We start from the raw sequence: 19,333 nt of genomic DNA, 5'->3' as shown, positions 1-19,333 counted from the left end.
AGACTTGAACCGGTTCAACATGGACAGAATGTCCATACTGGACCAAAGACACACCTTAAACTAGTTCAGCCCCTCTGAACCGGTTCAACCCAACTAGAATTGAACCCAAACAGCAGAAACAGTAGAAAAAGTAGAAAAATGAGATTGAAACACGGTTTTCGACACCAAGACGACATTTTTCGAAAAAATTCCGTGAAGAAACTTCCCCTAAAATTACATTTTCTATGTGAGGGAGTTGAGACAGGAATTTATTTCCCGAAGAAAACCTCGAAATGCCCTTAAGCCGGTTTATGCAAGAAAAGTGTGAAATGAGTCCATAGGAGGCTCATTTCACCAACGAAAGAGTTTTTCCCAGAAACGACCATGCACGCAGACGTAACTTACCTATTGGGACATGCTACAATGATCCACGGTTTAAAAATATCGCCGATGTAAAATCCGACCCTCCGACGGCCAAAAAGGCGAAAAAGCACATGAAAAGGGAATTTTGAAACTTAAAATTATAAAATGGTTTCAAATCACCGTTTGACTTTTGGCCACACTTCATGCATGATTAATGAGACCCTATAAAAGAATAAAAATGGAATTCCTACACCCGATGCAAACATGGTGAAGTAATGACTTGACATTTTTCAATATTTTCATAATATTTCATGAAGTCAAAAATTATATATGATACAAAATGATGATCATTGGCCTCCGGTCTCATCTTATACATGTCAAATACATTATAAAGAGTATACTCGTGTACACATTACATGTTTAAAATCAAATATACACAATTTTGACATACAAGGCTATAAAATGACATTCATGCTAACATTTGCATGAAATGGAAACTTCAAAACTACAAGTCATCCAAAGGTGATGAACATCACGAACCAAGTCTTCGTACCTGAAAAATGCCCCGGTAACTTTGGGGTGAGTAACATAAAGCTACTCGTAGGAGATGATCATGCATAGACCTAACATTTTACTGTTCATTAAATTGATATAAATCAATACATATGGTCGCGTTTATATCAAAAGTGAGGCTCATGGAGCATCCTAAGCTAAGTTAGATCATTTCTAGCATAAATCACACCATTCATGCAATTTAAATAACATAGAAGCATGTTATATAAGGCAACAAGATATAGATTCTCAAAACCATCAACTTGAAATCTAAAGTGCAAAAACAACTAAATATAACTATTTAGCATAATTTGAATTTCTAATACAATGCATCAAGACATAAATTCTCAAAGTTATCAACTTGAAATCTAAAGTGCAAAAATAACTAAATATAACCATTTGGCATAATTTAAATTTCTAATACAATGCATCAAGACATAGATTCTCAAAGTTATCAACTTGAAATCTAAAGTATGAAAACAACTAAAGAGGGTCATGCTACCTAGCGTCTATGTTCCAAATGAATCTATAGAATCATTCTTAAGCTACATTTGAACATTTTAGCATAAATATACCTAACAACATCAAAATTGCAATGATTCATTAAAAATCACAATGCATAAATGTACTTAACAACATTAAATCGCTAATAACCACAACTCACAATTAAACATGATTGTCAACTTGGAACTGAATGCGAAATCAAGTAGTGGAAGACTTGGACATCAAATCTCAGAGTAAACCAAGGCCTAAACGGTTATTCCGGGTACTAACCCGTTGGGAATACTACCCCGTGCGCACTATAATACAGGGAGCTCTCTATCTCCCGTACTAGAGCCAAACTTTAGCCATGTCATTTGTAACAATGTCCCAAGATAATCCAAAATCAACAAGTAGGTTCACAACTTGTACACAATTAAATGATGCACGAAACCACCTTCCATGCACAAGTAGGTTGAAACCACACAATCCATGCCTTAAAGTTTCAATTCTAGAATGGCATATATAATGTCAAGTCTTTACTATGAGACAATGTACAATACAATATCATCTACCTAACAATTTAAATCAAGCCTCCATGGTAAACTTTAAACACTAATTCTATGACATTGTAGCAACAAGTTTATAAGGCTAATAATATCTATAATTCACAAGTCAATAATACATTCAATACTAGAAATATATTCTCATGAATATAAACATAACAACCATGTTATTCAATGCTTAAAACATAATCAAGTGAAAACACAACAAGTCTAAATCCATGATTTATACATAGAACAACTTCTAAAACATAATTAAATACATGGAACAATTAGATAGAATTTAATTAAATAAAAATGATTAAATTCTCTAGATTTTAAATCAACTCCAAATAATCTCAAATTAATATATATTAAAGGATATAGCATAGTTATCACATATATCAAATCAAAAGTGTAAGATGAGCAAGATATCATCATGTAGAATTTAATTAATTTAAATTAATTAAATCTCTAGATTTCAAAAATTATTCAAATGATTCCAAATTAATATATAACAAGGACTAAGTCATGGTCATACCATATATCAAGTCTAAAATGGAATACAAGCAAAATACAGTTAAGTAGAATTTAAATCAAATTAAATTCATTAAATCTCTAGATTTAAAAACTCATTTAAATCATCATAAATTAATAGATAACAAAGATCAAGTCATGGACATGCCATATACCAAGTTTAAAGTGAGTTATATGCAAGTTATGATAAATCATTAATTTATCAAATTAACAAAAAACATGCATACAACTTATATTTCATGCAAAAACAAGTAAAACCCTTATATAATAAACTATAACACACCCTACCTCACAAGAGGATTGTTCCTCTTGAATCTAAGGTAAGCAAGCTCAAAATGGTAAATCCTTCTAGGGTTATGAAGAGGAAGGTGAGACAAAGTTTTTGTATTCCAAGTTTTATGGTCTAAGGTAAGTGGAAGGAGGTCAAAATGAAGCTTAAAGCTCTAAGCCAAGCTTTGCTTCAATGGTGGCTAGGTTAGGGTTTTGAAGAACAAAGGAATTGAGAAAGATAAAGTGGAAATGGTGAGTGGAGGATCTAGTATTCCTCCACTCACTATGTGCTCTTACATTACCTCTCACACACACACAATGCAAGACTAAATTGTGAGCCTACACTTGTCACAAATCCAAGAATCCTTCCTAGGCTTAATCTCAAGCCTACACTTGTCAACCATCAAAGCCAAAAAATGCACCAACCCCAGGCCAACAAGTGGATGAATCTCCACCCTCAAAATATCACAAGATCATGCTTCCAAGTATCTCCACCTCAATGCCAACAAGTGGCTCTATGAGAGTATGACACTTGTCACACTTTTCAAAAATTACAAAAAGGTCCTTTTTGAAAATATCTTCCAAATTAAATTACAAAATGGTTCCTAAGACGAAAAGTAATTACTTTACATAATTACACTAAAACCACAAAAATCAAGAATGTTTCCGAAGAAACTATGCATTCATGCCCGTTACGTAAAAGTATGCCACTAGCATGCTTTTCTACAAAAGTAAAAATACACATAGCATGGAATTTAAATATCGTGAATGCATGCAAAATCAGAATCAAATCCGAACACGAAAAGTGAGGTTGTGCCAACAAAGTGATAAATGGGAATAAGACGAAAAGTGAATAGTATCATAAAAGTGAAAATGACTCGGTCCTTAAAGGAAGTCGTCAATCTAAAAGAAAGAGTCTTGGAAACCATTCCTGAGCACTTGAGATGACACTAAGTGATGAGAAACCGAATTCAGAAAAGAAAAGATCAACGGAAAAAAATATCCGTAAAAATCTGAGAAAATGAAATGAAGGAAAATTACCGGGTCATTACAGTATTCTCGTGTAATCAATTTGTTTATCCAATTGTTAAGGGTTTTTTTTTTTTTTTTTCGTAATAGAAAGACTCCACTACTCTCGATCACTCTTCTATATCCAAATGATTTTAGTGAAATTATTTGTTTAATTTTTTCATTATTAATACCTCCTTATTATAAGGTGTTTAATTTTAGTTAAAACACTCAAATCGAGTAGTTGTGGAGTCTTAAAAAATCAGAAACAACTAACGGGACCGTGTATATATATATATATATATATATATATATATATATATATATATAATATAAATTTGTGTAATTTTTTTTTGACTCTCCTAATCCATATCAGTTCAAACCTGCAAATATTAATTTAGAAATATACAATTAAATATATATATTTTTTCAGTAAGTGAAAATTCATCCTATATATATGTATATAATTTTATTTGCACATAACTTTAACCATATCTCCTAATTCATACCAATATAAACCTGCAAATGTAAAAACTTTCCTATTAATATATATATATACACACACACATATAGTACACACGCACGAGAGAGGGAGATCATGAAAAAAACTAAATGGTTACTTCAGTAAATGGCACACCAGCAATCATTTTTTTTATTTTATTTTATAAAACAAGTGTAATTAATTGAGCCAAAAAATTGATGATCATATGTTAATAGGCTTGTACCAACTCTCTCACAAGCCTAATAATCTTTTCACTTGTGAGAGAGTTAACGCTATTGAGGAGCGCCGGCAATGGATAAGTAAAGATAAAAATATAAAATAAAAATAAAAGTATAAAAGAAAAGTAAAGATAAAAATAAAAAATAAAAAACCAAAATAAAGTGTAAACTAAAGAAAACAAATTTGCTCTAAACTCCTAAACCCAATGCACACTATTATTAGGATTTTTTTTGTTTTTTTGTTTAATTGTGTTGGTACGAAAAAAAAAATAAAATAAAGAAGGAAAAAAATTAGTAGAAAATAGTAAACTGAAATCTCAAAAAATTCAAACCCTTCCTTTACAAATTCTCAAAGTTTCAAAAAAGTTCAAAAAAAAAAAAATATATATATATATATATATATATATATATATATATATATAAGGTAATATGCACATAACAGCCCTATATTATGATATTAGTAGCATATATACCCCATTGAACATTGTCAGAAGAGTAAAAGGGCAAAACGGATATTACATTACTAATTTATGTCAGATTTCTGATTGAGGGGTATTTTTTGCACAATGTGAAAAGATTAGAGATGTTTTTTTATACAATTTTTCAAATAGGTGTAAAAGTGTTACCCAAATAATACTTTAGGGGTGTTTTTTGCACTTTTCCCAAGAACAAGAAAAGCTACAGAATAGTTTGGAATATTGGGATAGAAAACGCACAGAAACTGGTAATTTTTGCACCTTGAGTGAGTGCGCGCCTTGGATTTTGAATAAAAGACAGTCTCTTATTTAATTTGTTTTTGTATACTATCAGAGCTGGCAATTAAAAACAAAGAGGAGGAGGAATTAAATGCAATTATTGCAGAGTTGAGCACGAGAAATGCCTCTTTACAAGAGAATTTGGCAAAAGCAAGAATCTGACAAGTAGCTGGTGAGATTGTGATGCACAACATTGATTGCTCTGTAGTAAGTGTTTCTTATTTTTTTGTTTTTTGTTTTTACTTTGCTTCATGTAATATTTTTGTTGATTCAACAAGTAGGATGCAATTGAGTGTCATATAAGAGAAAAAGAAGCTAGAGATGCTGCTGAGAAGTTGCAATGTCCTCTAGGAGAAGGCTGAGCAAAAGACTCACCAAAGCTATTCGTTCCACTTTGTTCCGACGGTGTATCATTTCTCAACATCCAGATCTCCAAAGCCGGTGCAACACTTCAAAGCTCGAGTTTTCGAGAAACGAAAACCCTTGTTTAATTTGATTTCCCATCTTGAAATGCTTCATGATAATAATCTCATATATAAGCTGCTTTCCATGAGTCGTTAAGCATAATCTATATTCAGCTTTGTCACAAATATATGAAGATTGAAATTTGAGAGTAGTTGGACATAAGGTCTTTCATATCTACACAACAAACACAACATTCGAAAAGACAAAGGTAAATACAAAGACATACAATAAATATTACATTTTATTCGCCATTTGTATAGGTCTAATACACAACACAAGAGTCATAAAGGGAATATCTTCGTGTTGAGAAGGTGATGCATAACATAAGATTAAGGTTAGTTAGGCAACAATTTTCATATTTAGATGCCTCTGCGATAACTGTATTACATACTTTTTCTACCGGTGGCTTGGCACTGAGACAGCCACAAGTCTATTTGTTCAATGACCTGCAGCCTTACTTTGTGAACTGCGTCGGGAGAGCTGCAATTCCGGGCATCACCTGAATAAAAGAATCAAAATTTCATAAATACAAAAACAAATCATTCGCAGCAAGAGGTTTATCAGCAAGAAGAATGGCCCTTCCATGGATAGTTTGTTGGGATGTTGTGACGGAGAAGGAAACCTTATGTTAGAAATTAAAATGTGTGGTTAGATCGGATACCTGGAGGGATCTTCTTAATATTTTAGCAGCTTCAAAGTCATAAGGGCTAACCATGGAATGTCCATGCCTCATATCAAACCAAGTTACTACATAATTTTCTTGGGGATCATTGTCAAAGTGATTACCTTGACAAGCATATACCAGCAGCCTTATCGGAGGATTTGGAAGGGTGGTCCATCTTTAGGGCTCTATTTGGTCCAAGGATTTAGCAAAGGGAAAAGAAAAAAAGAAAAAGAAAAATGCTCTCTCTCATACTTAAATGAGATAAAAAATTTCTCCAAAATGTCAGAAAAAGTAGAAGGGAAAGGGAAAATGATACTTAAAATATTTTTCTCAATCTTCCTTCCTGTTTTCCATGACATAACCAATCAAGAAAAAAGGATTTCCACTGTGTTATCCTTTCTTTTTCCCCACTATAAATTTGTGAACCAAATGGAGCCTAGATGTTGAGGAGAGAGTAACAACCAAAGCTGGCATTATGTTTTCACGTCAGACTTCTTATTTTTATTCGTTTCCTAGGGTTCTATTTTCTTTCCTCCTCTCCTTTTTTTTTGGGGTTGGCCGGGGGAGGAATTTTATTTCCTTCTTTTTAATATTTTTTTGAGTTGGCGGGGGGAAGGAGGGAAATCCAGTAAATAGGAAATTAACCAACGATGAAGCTTTCTTTATACAATCATTTAATATTAAATAATGACTTTTTCCTGAACAATCCTACCTTTGTATGTCATGGATAACCTAAAGGCAGTATGGTTTCATAGATGATAATAATAAAGACCCATAGCAGCGAGTAGTTAATGATAATCCACTCGTTCATGTTCGGAGGGTGGGTGGCATTGCTAAGTGTTTTGTTTGAAATGGAAAGAAAGCTATCATACTTCGCCTCTTTGTTGGACAAACGGCGTGAAAAGTTTGAGTGTGTGTGTGTGACCCACTCAGGCCATTAAAACTTTCTGTTAGAAAGTCAATATTCCTCACAAGTGGTTCCAACCATATACCATACATGACCATACCAATAAAATATAAAAATGGAGGGACCATGGAGTCATGATTGAAAATCCTATGCCAATCTTTTGGTTCTGTACCTCGTAAAGAATCTAAAAATAAATAGATTCAAGCTATACATACCTTCAGGACTTAAAGGAGATTGGGGACATCCTCGCATATCAGTTCCATGGCCACAATTATGGCAAGAGATGAGGTAGGAAGGCACTGCAGAACAGAGTTTCAGTAGAGAATAAATCCAACGAAATCAAATACTATTCTACTAAATAACTTTTTGACAAAGAATTTGAATACCCAAGTCAACGTATACTGATGCAAGATTATAATCAAACATTAAATTTTTTAAGCAGGAACCACATGAAGATGCTTGAGGTTTATTATGTCATGGGTGTGGTTCTTAAGAACACAATGCAGCAAAATCCCTATCATACACCATTTCATGCAAAATCTAATCATCAGAATATAAGATGTCTTCGTTAGTCCATGACACAAAGTTTAGATGGATAACTCCCAAGAAGTTTTAGGGTCTAATATAAAGAGGTGGTTCATCAAACAGAAAGTCCAAATCACTACAACGTGGGCCCCATATAAGGCCTGGGATGAATGTACAGTTGATATTTGAGGTGCTTTTCATTACCAGATATTAAATACTCTACATCTTAGCTTATTTTAGAGGCAGGATGAAATTTCTCATTAAAGTAGCGGGAAACTCACTATCTGGGGATGAGGTCTGTTTCGATGCATGCCGCCAGGGATCCTGCGAGCCATTTGTGAAAACTATTTTTGAACCTGCCAATTGACATTTCCATTAGAACACAAAAGCTGTAGTTAAATATGTTTATGGCGATTACATTATGGAGTAACATGCAGAAATCAACAGCATTTTAAATTTTTAACTAGCATAAATTTATCCAACTCTCAATCTAGGAAAACAATTCCAATCCCGTTTCTTTCCAGTTTCCACTTTTTCTGTGGGACAAATTTACAAAAGCATGGATGGGAAGCACATGTAGATTTACTAAAGAAAAATTGAATAATGAAGTACTGCTAACGTACATAGATTTAGTAAACTAAACAGATGCAATCTAATATAGGTAATAGAATCGGAAGCGGGTATATGAGATGAAATGAAGAAGGAAGAGGGATCCGTGAACTTAAAAATTATAAACACAGTACAGGAATCACTTTGAAGAAAACTGGAATTTTGCCAAGGAAAAACCTCTTCAAACAAATATGTATATTAAACCACCTGATTTCATTTCACTGTTAAAGAAATAATCATTTCGGAATTGAGTTTCTCAACTCAGGGAGGTTTATGATGACTTTTGCCTAAAAAAACAAAAAAACTAAGATTCATTATAGGGAAGAGATTCTAATTCCAAAAGACGTTATTTTTATAGGGAAAGTATAATTCAGAACATCCATATTCAATTATATCGATCATAGTTTATTCCGTGTAGGAAAATTTCCAAGCATCCAACACAATCACTGTAAAACATTCCATCCAATTTGCTAATGTTTAAGCAACAAACTTTAAATACCCATCAAATTTAACTCAAGATGTTACTGAGTCTCAACTCAATCAACAAATATAAATGTTAAAATTTAGTAATAAAACATGATCAAAGCCAATACATTTGATGCGGCATCATGCAAGAAGATAATCACACCTTCACCCGTCAATATATATGAACTACTAGCATATATGATAGTCAGAGATGATTCTATATTAAAAGGAACACACCTAAGGCAAGAAAACTATACATGGACACAATACTTGAATGTAAAATATACAAAAGCAGAAATATATAAAGCCAGAAAATCTAAAAGGTTGAAGTTTGGACCAGCAATTTTTGTGCCCCCATAGTATATATTTGTTGCAACAACATCAGGATAGATGCCCTCTCCAAACACATTTCTGCAAAGGTCCAAATGATAGCTGCCACATTTAAACAACCACTATATTATTAGACAAAAATGGAGTACAAAAAGCAAAACATTAAAGTTAACAAGCCGATATACCTTGACATTTTAGTGATCCATAAAGTAATAATAAAAGTCATATAAGTAGCAAGATGATATTGAAGGGCATAAGAACCACTGTGGGGTTAGTAGGACATGCCTTGTGTCAACCTTTGAAGAGCGAACGCTATCATTTGAGGGTGCCACCTGGAAATATGCAACTTCAGTACACACTTGGAACCACCACAACCGATCACCACTGTCAGTGTGCTTCAAATTTTGCTGATTATATGTTTGGACATCAACACCAAAACTCCCAGTGTAGTACTCTTTTACATATTTGGCATATGCATCCTGCCGAGAGAATTATGTGGAAATCAAAATCATGTTAATAAGAAAATGACAAAAAGTCTTGATTGCTTCACTGAAGCTTATTTGCCCAAAAACCTGTACAGTCACTATCTGTCGTGCATTGAAGCATTGAAGTTCTGTCATCAAACAAACTACTACAACTCTATAGAAACCAAATACAAATGAAACTTTATGATAATTTGCTTTAGATTTATTAAAAAAAAAAAAATTGGAATCCAAGTTTCATAAAATATTACTTCAAACCAAATAAAGAAGTAAACATTTCCTTTTTCAAAACTTATTGCCGGATTTGGGAAGTAATGAGAATATTGTGTTATACACTACAATTGCAATTTGACATGGTGCTAGGATGTATGTTGATAGTTTAGCCATAGAAGCAACAGAGGAGCTTATGACTTAATTATACAGCATAAGTATAGAAATTATGATAGAGCAAAAATCGCACTCTGCCTCCATCAGCATCAATATCAAATCATATATTTACACACATGGCAAGCTAATCACTAAAGTGGACGGTCCATATAGTAATCACCCACGTACAAGTCCAACCAAAATATCAAACTGAACAGTTCATAATGAAATAGTCCATGCAAAGACCATACCTAGAATGACCAAAATGTAGAACCTCTTGATCGAGCTAATACCAATTTCACATAGATTGGCGAGTGAGAAATATGAGTGTTGACATTTGGATTTCTATAGAGCTAATTGAAGAGTTCAAACACCACACAAACCAATCAACCTAGATTGTAGTGGACAACTAGTTTGGACATCAGATTGCTATTGGAGAAGTGCATTCGTGAAGAGCTAGGTCAGTTGACTGAGCAGATTGTGTGCCTGGAGACTCATAGTGTGAGTTTGGTGGATCAGTCTGTGTCAAGAGGTAAGTAGGAGTTTCTGAGATTATTGAACTGTTTACCTAGTGTAATAACTCTTTCATATAATGGATTCTGCTGTGACACATGATTTTCTCATTGGAGTTTTCACATACAAATCTTGGGGTTCATTGTGGTTACATTACTTAATTTAAATTGCTTTTCGTTCCGTGTTGAGCATGATGATTGGTTGATAAAATATATTTTGCGTTAGTTAAGGGCCCGTTTGGCAACCAAAGTTGCTTTGTGCTTTTGCTTTGACCCGAAGCAAAAGCAATGTTTATGCTTTTAGAGTGTGTTCAACACTATTCAGAAGCTTGTTTGGTAACATAAATTTGTTACAAGATTTTTATAAGCAAAAACATGAAAGCATGTTTGGTAAAAAGTGTTGCAAGTTTGAAAATTTGAATGGTTAGTTAAAAATGTTATTTTAGAATTTTTTTTTTGAACAGTGCTTTGCTACAGTGCAGAAGCAAACAAAAGCATCATTTTGATGCTTCCAATTTTGGCCTCAATTTTGGAAGCGCTTCGGTACTATTCAAAAGCACAGCAAATATTACCAAAGATGCTTTGTGCTTTTGCTTCGCTACAGTACACTAGCAAAAGCGAAAAACACAAAGCAAAAGCACTAGCCAAACAGGCCCTAAAATTTTCTGTTATTTGGTAACAAGATAAAATTAAAAAAGTAGTTAAAATTAGTAAGACGGCTAACAAGACTGATTCACTCCTTCTAAGTCTAAATCACGGACCTTGCGCTACTCTCTATTAGAGACTAGGGTCCGGTCCTTACATCATCAAAATTGATAAGCCGTTTTGACACTTTTTTGGTTCTGATTGTATGCACTGAAAATGAACTACATAAGAAACTATAAAAGTACCCCCCAAAACCATTACTAAGCAAGATAAATTCAATTATATTTTGTTTCTGTCACAGAGAAGCTTCTTGGAGATTTGAAATGTTTCAGTAATGAATAGCACTCTTAAGAACACGTTTCAAAGTTTGGGAAAGGATGCAACAAAGATCAGCTGAACAGCCAAATATCTTTCAAGGAACAAAGGATTTTTTAAATTAAATTTAAATTGCAAGTAGTACCCACATTTCAAGGTTGACTTAATAATTTTGCTCCAGCAAACCCATTCAGTTGTATTATGTGCAAATATGAAAGAGAATATGTGCTATGCCCAAGCAAACAATTTATTGTTGGAATTCTAAATGCAATTAACAATTTGTTATACCAAAAGCAATTGTATTTTTATTGACATGGTGTTCAAGAGTTTAATAATTTGAATAAATCCCTTTTTGCTATCTTATGCCAAAAGAGAAACAGATTTGAAGTTAAAAAAAAAAAAGGGAACATTTTTCAGGACGTGGATAGTTCACACCTCACAACATGCAGTAGATATAAAAATAGTTAATAAATTTATTGTTTTCTGCTTTTGTATCTTAGGATTATGTGGTGATCTCAGTCTCAAATTTCATGAAGCTGAACTCCTATCTATTTATTTCAACATTATACAAATCAAGGACTGTTGACGTGCATCATACATTTGGCATGCACATTCCAAGATGGTAAGACTTCAACAGATCTTATTATTCATCAAAGACATAGAAATGGCTGTTTTACTTGTTTGGGTAACAATATTAGTTGGCATTCCCATATTTCACCTAGGCTGGTAGAGATTAACCAAATCATATCAAATTCCAAAAACCACAACCAGAATTAGTCTGTTCACAATTAAACTAACAGATGTGACCATTTTTTTTGGAACAAGAACATCCGTAATCTCTAAGTACTGCTCTAATGCGAACAATTAAATGGATGACAAAGAGAAAGGACATACCACCAAATCCTCCCCAGCCTTCTTTGCCTGAACAAGAGGCGAGCATAGTATATCTGGATTTCCATATTGGAACTGCAAATTTGAGAACATACTGACTGCTAACTTAAAAGGATATTTACCCAAAAAAAAAACTCAAAAGGGTAGATAACAAGTGAAAAAAATGAAATGGCAAGCACACTTACTGCTATAGCTGCAGCATCTGCCAGAAAATACATGAAATCACCATCAATCTTAAGCTGCATATAACAGAATAGAGCCATGCGCAAGTCAACAAGTGTGAAACACGTTCCTCACACAGAACAGATGCAATGCCTACTAGTGACGACCATATGGCGTAAGCCTGGTCAAGCAGTCTCAAGCAATGGTTCTGAAAACACTTTTTCCATGTTAGAGAATTTTTATTGCGCAATGGGACTTTTGTGGCTATTATTGACTTACAAAATCCAGGAAACAACTTCCCTCTTTTTAATCATACAAGTACAGTACCCCCTCCCAGTCCCAGCAGGCTTTTAGAGTGGACCCTCTAGCATGTCAAAACAATAATAAAATATAAAAAGTATATACAATTCTTAGAACCAAATAGGATGACAGCCCCACATATGCATTTTTATGTCAAATGTACAATTAATATTTGATTGTAACTTCCATTTATCAACTGATTCATGGCTATTCATAAATTTTGAAAGTATACTGATTCATTTACTACATATCTGACCAGGGATTAAAAAAATAAAACTATGCCATACCTGCATTGCAATAGATTAAGTCCATATCATGGATATGTTGACTTTTGCAGAAACACGGTCCTAAAAATATCCTTTACTTATCATTGTGTTGTGCTCGGACAAAATAAAAAGTATGCTTCTAACCATCGTGAAATCGTGAAAATAGCTAATGTGTACTCGGCATGACCCAAAAGGGTACATACCTATCCAGCTCAATGAAATAACCAGTATAACTCAATCTTAATTTGCTGAGTGGCCCTTGAAATGATCAAATCAACAATTAATTATGCCACCGGTGAAATCTAGTGGGCACCAAGCCACCAACAGTCTGCAGTGCCTGATTTATTATTATTTTTAGTAATCATTTCACCAGTTTTCTCTCTTGTTTACCACCAAAAGCCTCTCCTATTTTCCTATAATAATGAACCACTCATCATTTATGAGCTGACAGAAAACCCAACACATCTAAGCTGTATTGGTTCTGATCTGACTAGAGAAATAACGAAGGACCAGTTGATCTCCAGATTGTGGTGTATTCTTCATTCTTTCAGGGTTTTAAACAATTTGCCTCTGACAGCTTGTGGAGGTTTTTGAAACATGGAGGATGTTTGCACATGATATCAACTTTTCACCTCATGGGTAATCAATAATAATATCTCACAAAATCCAATTACTACACAAAATAAAAATCTTGGCAAACTACTAGACCATTCTAAGTTTTATTCAACATTAAACGATTTTATTTATTTATTTATTTATATTTTTTGTGGGGTTAGAAAATCAGAGGAAATCTCAACATATTGGAAGCTTAATGCTCCAGTGGTAGAAGAGAGACAAAAGTGGATGGAATAAAAGGAAGGATGTAGGAAACATCTCTAGGTGTCCTTCCACCTTTTGTTTGGTTGAGTGGAAGGGAAGGAAATTAAGACACCTTTACAGTTTGGTAGGAGGGAAGAGAGGAGGCTTTGAATATTATTTACCGAATACCCTCATCATATAAAGTAATGCGTATATGATAAATGATATGAAAGAATTTATTAAATTAGGCTAATAACGTCCTTGAATTTCACATGAGAGGTATCCTTCCCTTCCTCCTCCCTTTCGTCCAATTTTGGACAAAGGTGGTTCTGAGGGATGCCTCTTTCAGCTTCCCCTCTTATTCCTCTCGTTCTCCCCTCTACCAAATAATGGGAGCATGCTCTATCCTTCCTCTCTCCCTCCCTTCCCTGCTCCTAGTGTATGTATTGTCATTGTCTAATAGGCAGAAATGCAAAACTAAACAGAACATATCACCAGCGTGCAGTTGGACTACTTATAGGTGTTTAGTTATTAACTTTGCAAGCAAAGAATATTCATACCTCAGCTGCACCAAACAATGTCTTCAATGCTTTCCCATTCGATTCAAGCTTTTGTTCAACAAGTTGATTAACTTCTTGTAATACAGATTTACATTCTGGACCAGCTGACTCACCAATCTGCACCAGGAAGATCATAAATAACAGCAGCGCATAAGGTGAATTTTTTTTGCAATGGCCGCATTTTGTAAATTTAAAAACAACATCATAATAATAATATCGCTTTCTTCACCTGCTGGTCAAATTCAGTGTAGTTGTAAACAGCTTGAACAACTGCAGAGCTCGCAAGGCTTCCACACGTCAAGTGAGGGAATTTCAGACGGAACCATGCACTAAGAGCTCCAGAATATGAAACACCAAAAACGAACCAGGGATTTTCAACATTTGATCTATTTAGCTTCACATTCAAGGATTCCTACAAAATAATTTTAAGGGAACATAATAGAAACAGCATAAGAATTAGTATAAAACTACAGAACCATAGAAGACAAAAAATATGCAAAAGGAGGAAAACTAAAATTAATGTTAACTTCATGTTTTGAAGCCACTAAGATAAATACTATGCAAATTATACATAATGATGTAATAAAATGAAGTCCCTGAATGTGGTTAGAGACCAAAAATAAAAAGAGATCAGTTTGACCAATACCTCATAGAATATGTCTGAATGAGTGTACTCATGAAACTGCATGCAGTGTTCGAGTAATATCCTAATAGATCACGCAATATAAAGAGTAATTGTAGTTGGGCAACTTATTATATAGGATGCCCAGCCTACCCATGGTGTCTTATATGCCTGTGGTTTGATAAGCAACTTGTGTCATGAATTCTTAAGGAAATATCAATGGGCTCTAGCCCAGATGGTATAAGCTCTCCTTCCCAAATATGGAAGGGAGGGGATGGTCCTTCCCAAATGTGTGTGTGTGTGTGTGTGGTGGTGGTGGTGGGGGGGGGGGGGGGGGGAACAGAATCCAAGAGAATGTATTGGAGGGAGGGAAATGAAATGAATAAGAATAAGATGACTAAGAGGTACTTAATTTGGGCTGTAAATGAGCCGAGTCCCAAGTATTGGGGTGTTCAAGCTTAGCAGGCAATTTAAGATGAGCTCAATCCACTTATCGAAAAAGTAAAAAGACTCAATCCAATCTTCATCTTAAAATGCACCATCAAGCTTGATTTGTTTATATATTACAAACTTGAGTTTGGTTAAAACATATATTTCAGCTCAACACCTCCCTTTCATCAACAATCCCACAATATTGTGATTGCAAACCTATCATATAAAAAACAGAGTGCTACAATTAGGTCCCAACTAAGTTTATAACTCTTAGGCTATTTAGTGCAATGCTTCACAACTCCATGAAATCTTCCTTCACAAGATGCACAGCACATTCTTCTTGCTTTTTAGAATGAAGGGGAGCCAGACTCATTATTAGGAAACTAATTTGCATTGTGAACACGTAAAGTTGTTAAGGGAACTTGCCTGGTAATATTGACGGAAGACAGCCAAATCAAATAGAGCCTGCTTTGATGAAAGATATTTCAGATTTTCTGTTTTTAAAGATTTAAAGGGAGAACTCTTCCCATAGTACCGATGCTCAAGAGAAACCACTGCTGCTCCAAACTTCTTTGCCAGAACCTGTTTGACATCATAAAGTTCAAAACTTTTGTTTCAAATGTTTAATGAAAATAGCCATTTAACAAGAATAAGCCAGAGTCATTTACGGAAACAGAAATTAATATCAGACTCACTGAAAACCACCACATAGGGCCAACCATGTACCAGGGCTCAGGCTGGTCAAAGCACAAACCATGGTGGCCAAACATGGACTGAAGAGGACAATGCGAGTCCGACTCAGCCTCTACAAATAAATACACTAAAATTATAATATATAACACCAATCAAGCACCAAAGCTAGTACAAAACAACCAAAATATCCATATAAATACCCCATACTTGTATGATGTAATCACAAAATAAATAGTTCTAAAGCATCATCCAACTGATGCTTGAATTTTCAATGCTCAAGTTCAGCACAAAAATCAAACAGGCACAGAAGTTGAAGCATAACCTTGCCTGGCATTATGCCTACAAGTCACAGCCAAGACCGGTCAGAGCACTTGCTGGGCAGTTGCATAGAATAAGACCATCCCTAAGGCCAAGACATGATAAGATCTATTTTTCAATCATAAATTAACGGCGAAAAATGAAATGTTCTAAGGGTATGATTAAAGGCTTTCCATCGATGTAATTGGCTAATCAAGCAACAGTTCTATTTCAAAAGCTTTGAGCTATTGGTAGAAAGGATAAGGCACTAAACACAGCACAGGCAGAGTGAAGATCAAAAAAATAAGAAAGGGTAAAAAAAGAAAAAAAATTAACCAAAACTAGCATCCAGGCCTCTGACTATTAAAAAGAAAAAGACAATAAGTAACATTAAGCGTCAACATTTATACTGGAGATATGGAACATATTGAAGATAACACTGAGATTATATTATAACAAAAAGGAAAATCTGAACAAAACATTGAGAATTAACTGATGATTTGGTCCAGCCATATTAACCTGTCAAATCAGTGAGAAATATGCAAGGGCCTCATCACTTCAAAAACTCTAATCCTCGCTTTTCAATTACATCAGCCTTTAGTGCATTGCTCCGTGTATGCCCCACCAATGCGGAGCAATGGGAGTAGAAGACTAAAGAAAAACCTAATCTTTCACATTATTTACACACAAAAAAACCGCTCCAAAACTCAAACCCACAACCCCATGCTTGTCAATTCGAGTTTTTACCATTATCAGGCAAGGACCCCTATATTAAATAAGCCTTTAGTGAAAAACAAAAAATAGAACTTACACTGATATAGTCATTGGCTATCCCATTGCAAGCAGATTCACCACATATTTTCAGGAAAATTGGTCCATCAGGAAGTCGGAAGTGGTCAAGGAATTCATAGTACCGCTGTGAAAATTGACGGTGATCCTGCTCACACAGTGCAACGAAAGGTTGAGCATAATGTGCAATATGAATTTGAGGAAGCCCACTTAAGAATTATTTTGAATCTAGACAGAATAGTCATTCAAAATAAATAAGATATATCTTGAGTTGTTTAAGAAAAGTAGTTTACGTCCAATCAAATGTATTGATTTTAGCACCAATATCTTTGAATATGTATTTAGTATACGTAAGAGTGTAGAATACACAACTTGAGAAAAGAAAATTCCTCTTACATGATGCCATGATTGGGCATGCAATTGCAATCTATTGCTTCTTTTGGAAAATTATTATTATTATATTATATGGTAATGGCAAAAAAAAAAAAAAAAAGACAAGAGTAAATTCTTAAGTGGAAAAAGTTCTCTGACACAGTATTTGTAAAAATGGTCACCTATTGCAACATTACAAGAACCGTGTAAGCAAATCCACTGAACGAGCGTACTGATATACTATATCAACATTTTAATCAAAATGATCTCATCTTCTTCATGCATCACTGGGCAAGTATCTTGAATAAGCTAGATAAAAACAGAACCTTTAACCGACTTGGAAGAAAAAAATTTCCTATGCAAAATGTATATTCTAAGGGTAATGATTATTTTTATTCAAGGCAACCTACCCATTACCCAAAATTCAAAATAGAACCTTTAACTGACACGGAAGAAAAAATTTCCTTCAAAGCTTTGGGAGTTAATTATTCAGGAATCTACTGCTTTTGGAATTTCTTCTGTGTGTTTGAATGGAATTCGATTTGCTTGCCTTGGTTAAAAAATAATAAACGTAAAAATAAATATTCAAACATATATAATTTGTGTGCGCGCGCGTGCGCGCATATATAATTCATCCTAAAATTGGCATTTCTGATGTATAATCTATTAGCTAGGTTATCACTTCACTATTAATAACTGAATTAAGATTGAAAATTTTGATTTAGTTTGAGATGTAAATCAATAGTTGGTAAATCAATTAGGCAAAGTTGAAGAATTTTAGAACAGAAAATGTAAAAGTGAAATCACAGAACAAAAACATATTTGAATATATATATATATATATACAGAGCATATATAGAGAGAGAAAGGGAGGTACGATTGGGGAGAAATGATCGAGAGTCTGATTGAACCAGAGTTCTTGATTGGTCAAGTAATTGCTACTGCCAGCGATGCGGTGCAGAAATCGAGATGATCTAAAGCCATTGGAGAGAGTTATTAGCAACAACAAGGAGGCGAACAAAAACCACACCCTCATCTCGCTTCTCTCTCTATCAATCTCTCTGCGTCTGAGTTTCGGTCTTCGTCGTCGTCGTCTTTGTGTTTTCCTTCCTCAATCCTCCTCTCTTCACTCTTTCAAACCGAACATGAAGTTTCCTTCAACAAAAGCACTTGTCTTGTCCCTAATTAGTGGACTATATTCCAAAATAAATAAATGTAAAATTAATTTCAAGCCATGATTTTTATTTTCTTTCTTTATTTTGGTAATAAAATGTGTTGATTCTTTAGTTAGAAGGATAACCATTTTTAAGAAAACTCCGAACTTGAGGAGCAAACAACCGACTGACAGGTAGGGTGTAGGCTTCTGTGGTGGGTCCACCACTAGTTTTTTCTCGAGGAATTTTTAAAAATTTTAAAAATATATATAAAATATAATTTTTTATATATAACTCGAAAAACATTTAAAATTCAAACTCTTAAAATTTTTTATACGATTTTATCAATAACAAATGTAATAAATTTTAATAAAATAGAAAGTAAGTAGTTTAGCGTAGCAAACAATTATCTCCACTGAGACTTGTGTGTGAAAAAAAAAAAAAAATCAACTCTTGAATAAGAAAATATTTGTGTCTATTGTTACTCTTTGTAACAGTATTCTTTT

At 34.0% G+C, this 19,333-nt stretch overlaps 1 protein-coding gene across 1 annotated transcript; it reads right to left on the bottom strand.

The window, feature by feature from the left end:
- Positions 1-5,894: 5,894 nt before the first annotated feature.
- On the bottom strand, positions 5,895-18,852 carry LOC132266621 (probable serine protease EDA2). The gene is made up of 12 exons (XM_059767549.1): positions 18,551-18,852; positions 17,324-17,449; positions 15,949-16,104; positions 14,698-14,880; positions 14,469-14,585; positions 12,568-12,621; positions 12,386-12,457; positions 9,457-9,650; positions 9,179-9,273; positions 8,049-8,123; positions 7,458-7,541; positions 5,895-6,170 (listed from the first exon to the last, which is right to left on the bottom strand). The coding sequence occupies exons 1-12, from the start codon at positions 18,707-18,709 to the stop codon at positions 6,055-6,057; spliced, it is 1,431 nt and encodes a 476-aa protein (XP_059623532.1). The 5' UTR covers positions 18,710-18,852; the 3' UTR covers positions 5,895-6,054.
- Positions 18,853-19,333: the final 481 nt, after the last annotated feature.

The sequence above is a fragment of the Cornus florida genome, unplaced genomic scaffold, assembly GCF_030987335.1.
Source record: "Cornus florida cultivar Cherokee Brave unplaced genomic scaffold, ASM3098733v1 CherokeeBrave_3.0.0_Hap2_Chr07, whole genome shotgun sequence".
Lineage (NCBI taxonomy): Eukaryota > Viridiplantae > Streptophyta > Magnoliopsida > Cornales > Cornaceae > Cornus > Cornus florida.
This window is presented reverse-complemented; position numbering and strand designations above follow the sequence as displayed.

Bases quoted from the DNA above. Each gene is read 5' to 3' on its own strand.
- LOC132266621 (XM_059767549.1), bottom strand. From the start codon at position 18,709: ATGAGGGTGTGGTTTTTGTTCGCCTCCTTGTTGTTGCTAATAACTCTC. The intron at 17,450-18,550 runs GTACCTCCCTTT...CTGTGTGAGCAG, and splicing joins TCGATCATTTCTCCCCAATC to GATCACCGTCAATTTTCACA. The intron at 12,622-14,468 runs GTATGAATATTC...TGTTATATGCAG, and splicing joins CATTGTTTGGTGCAGCTGAG to CTTAAGATTGATGGTGATTT.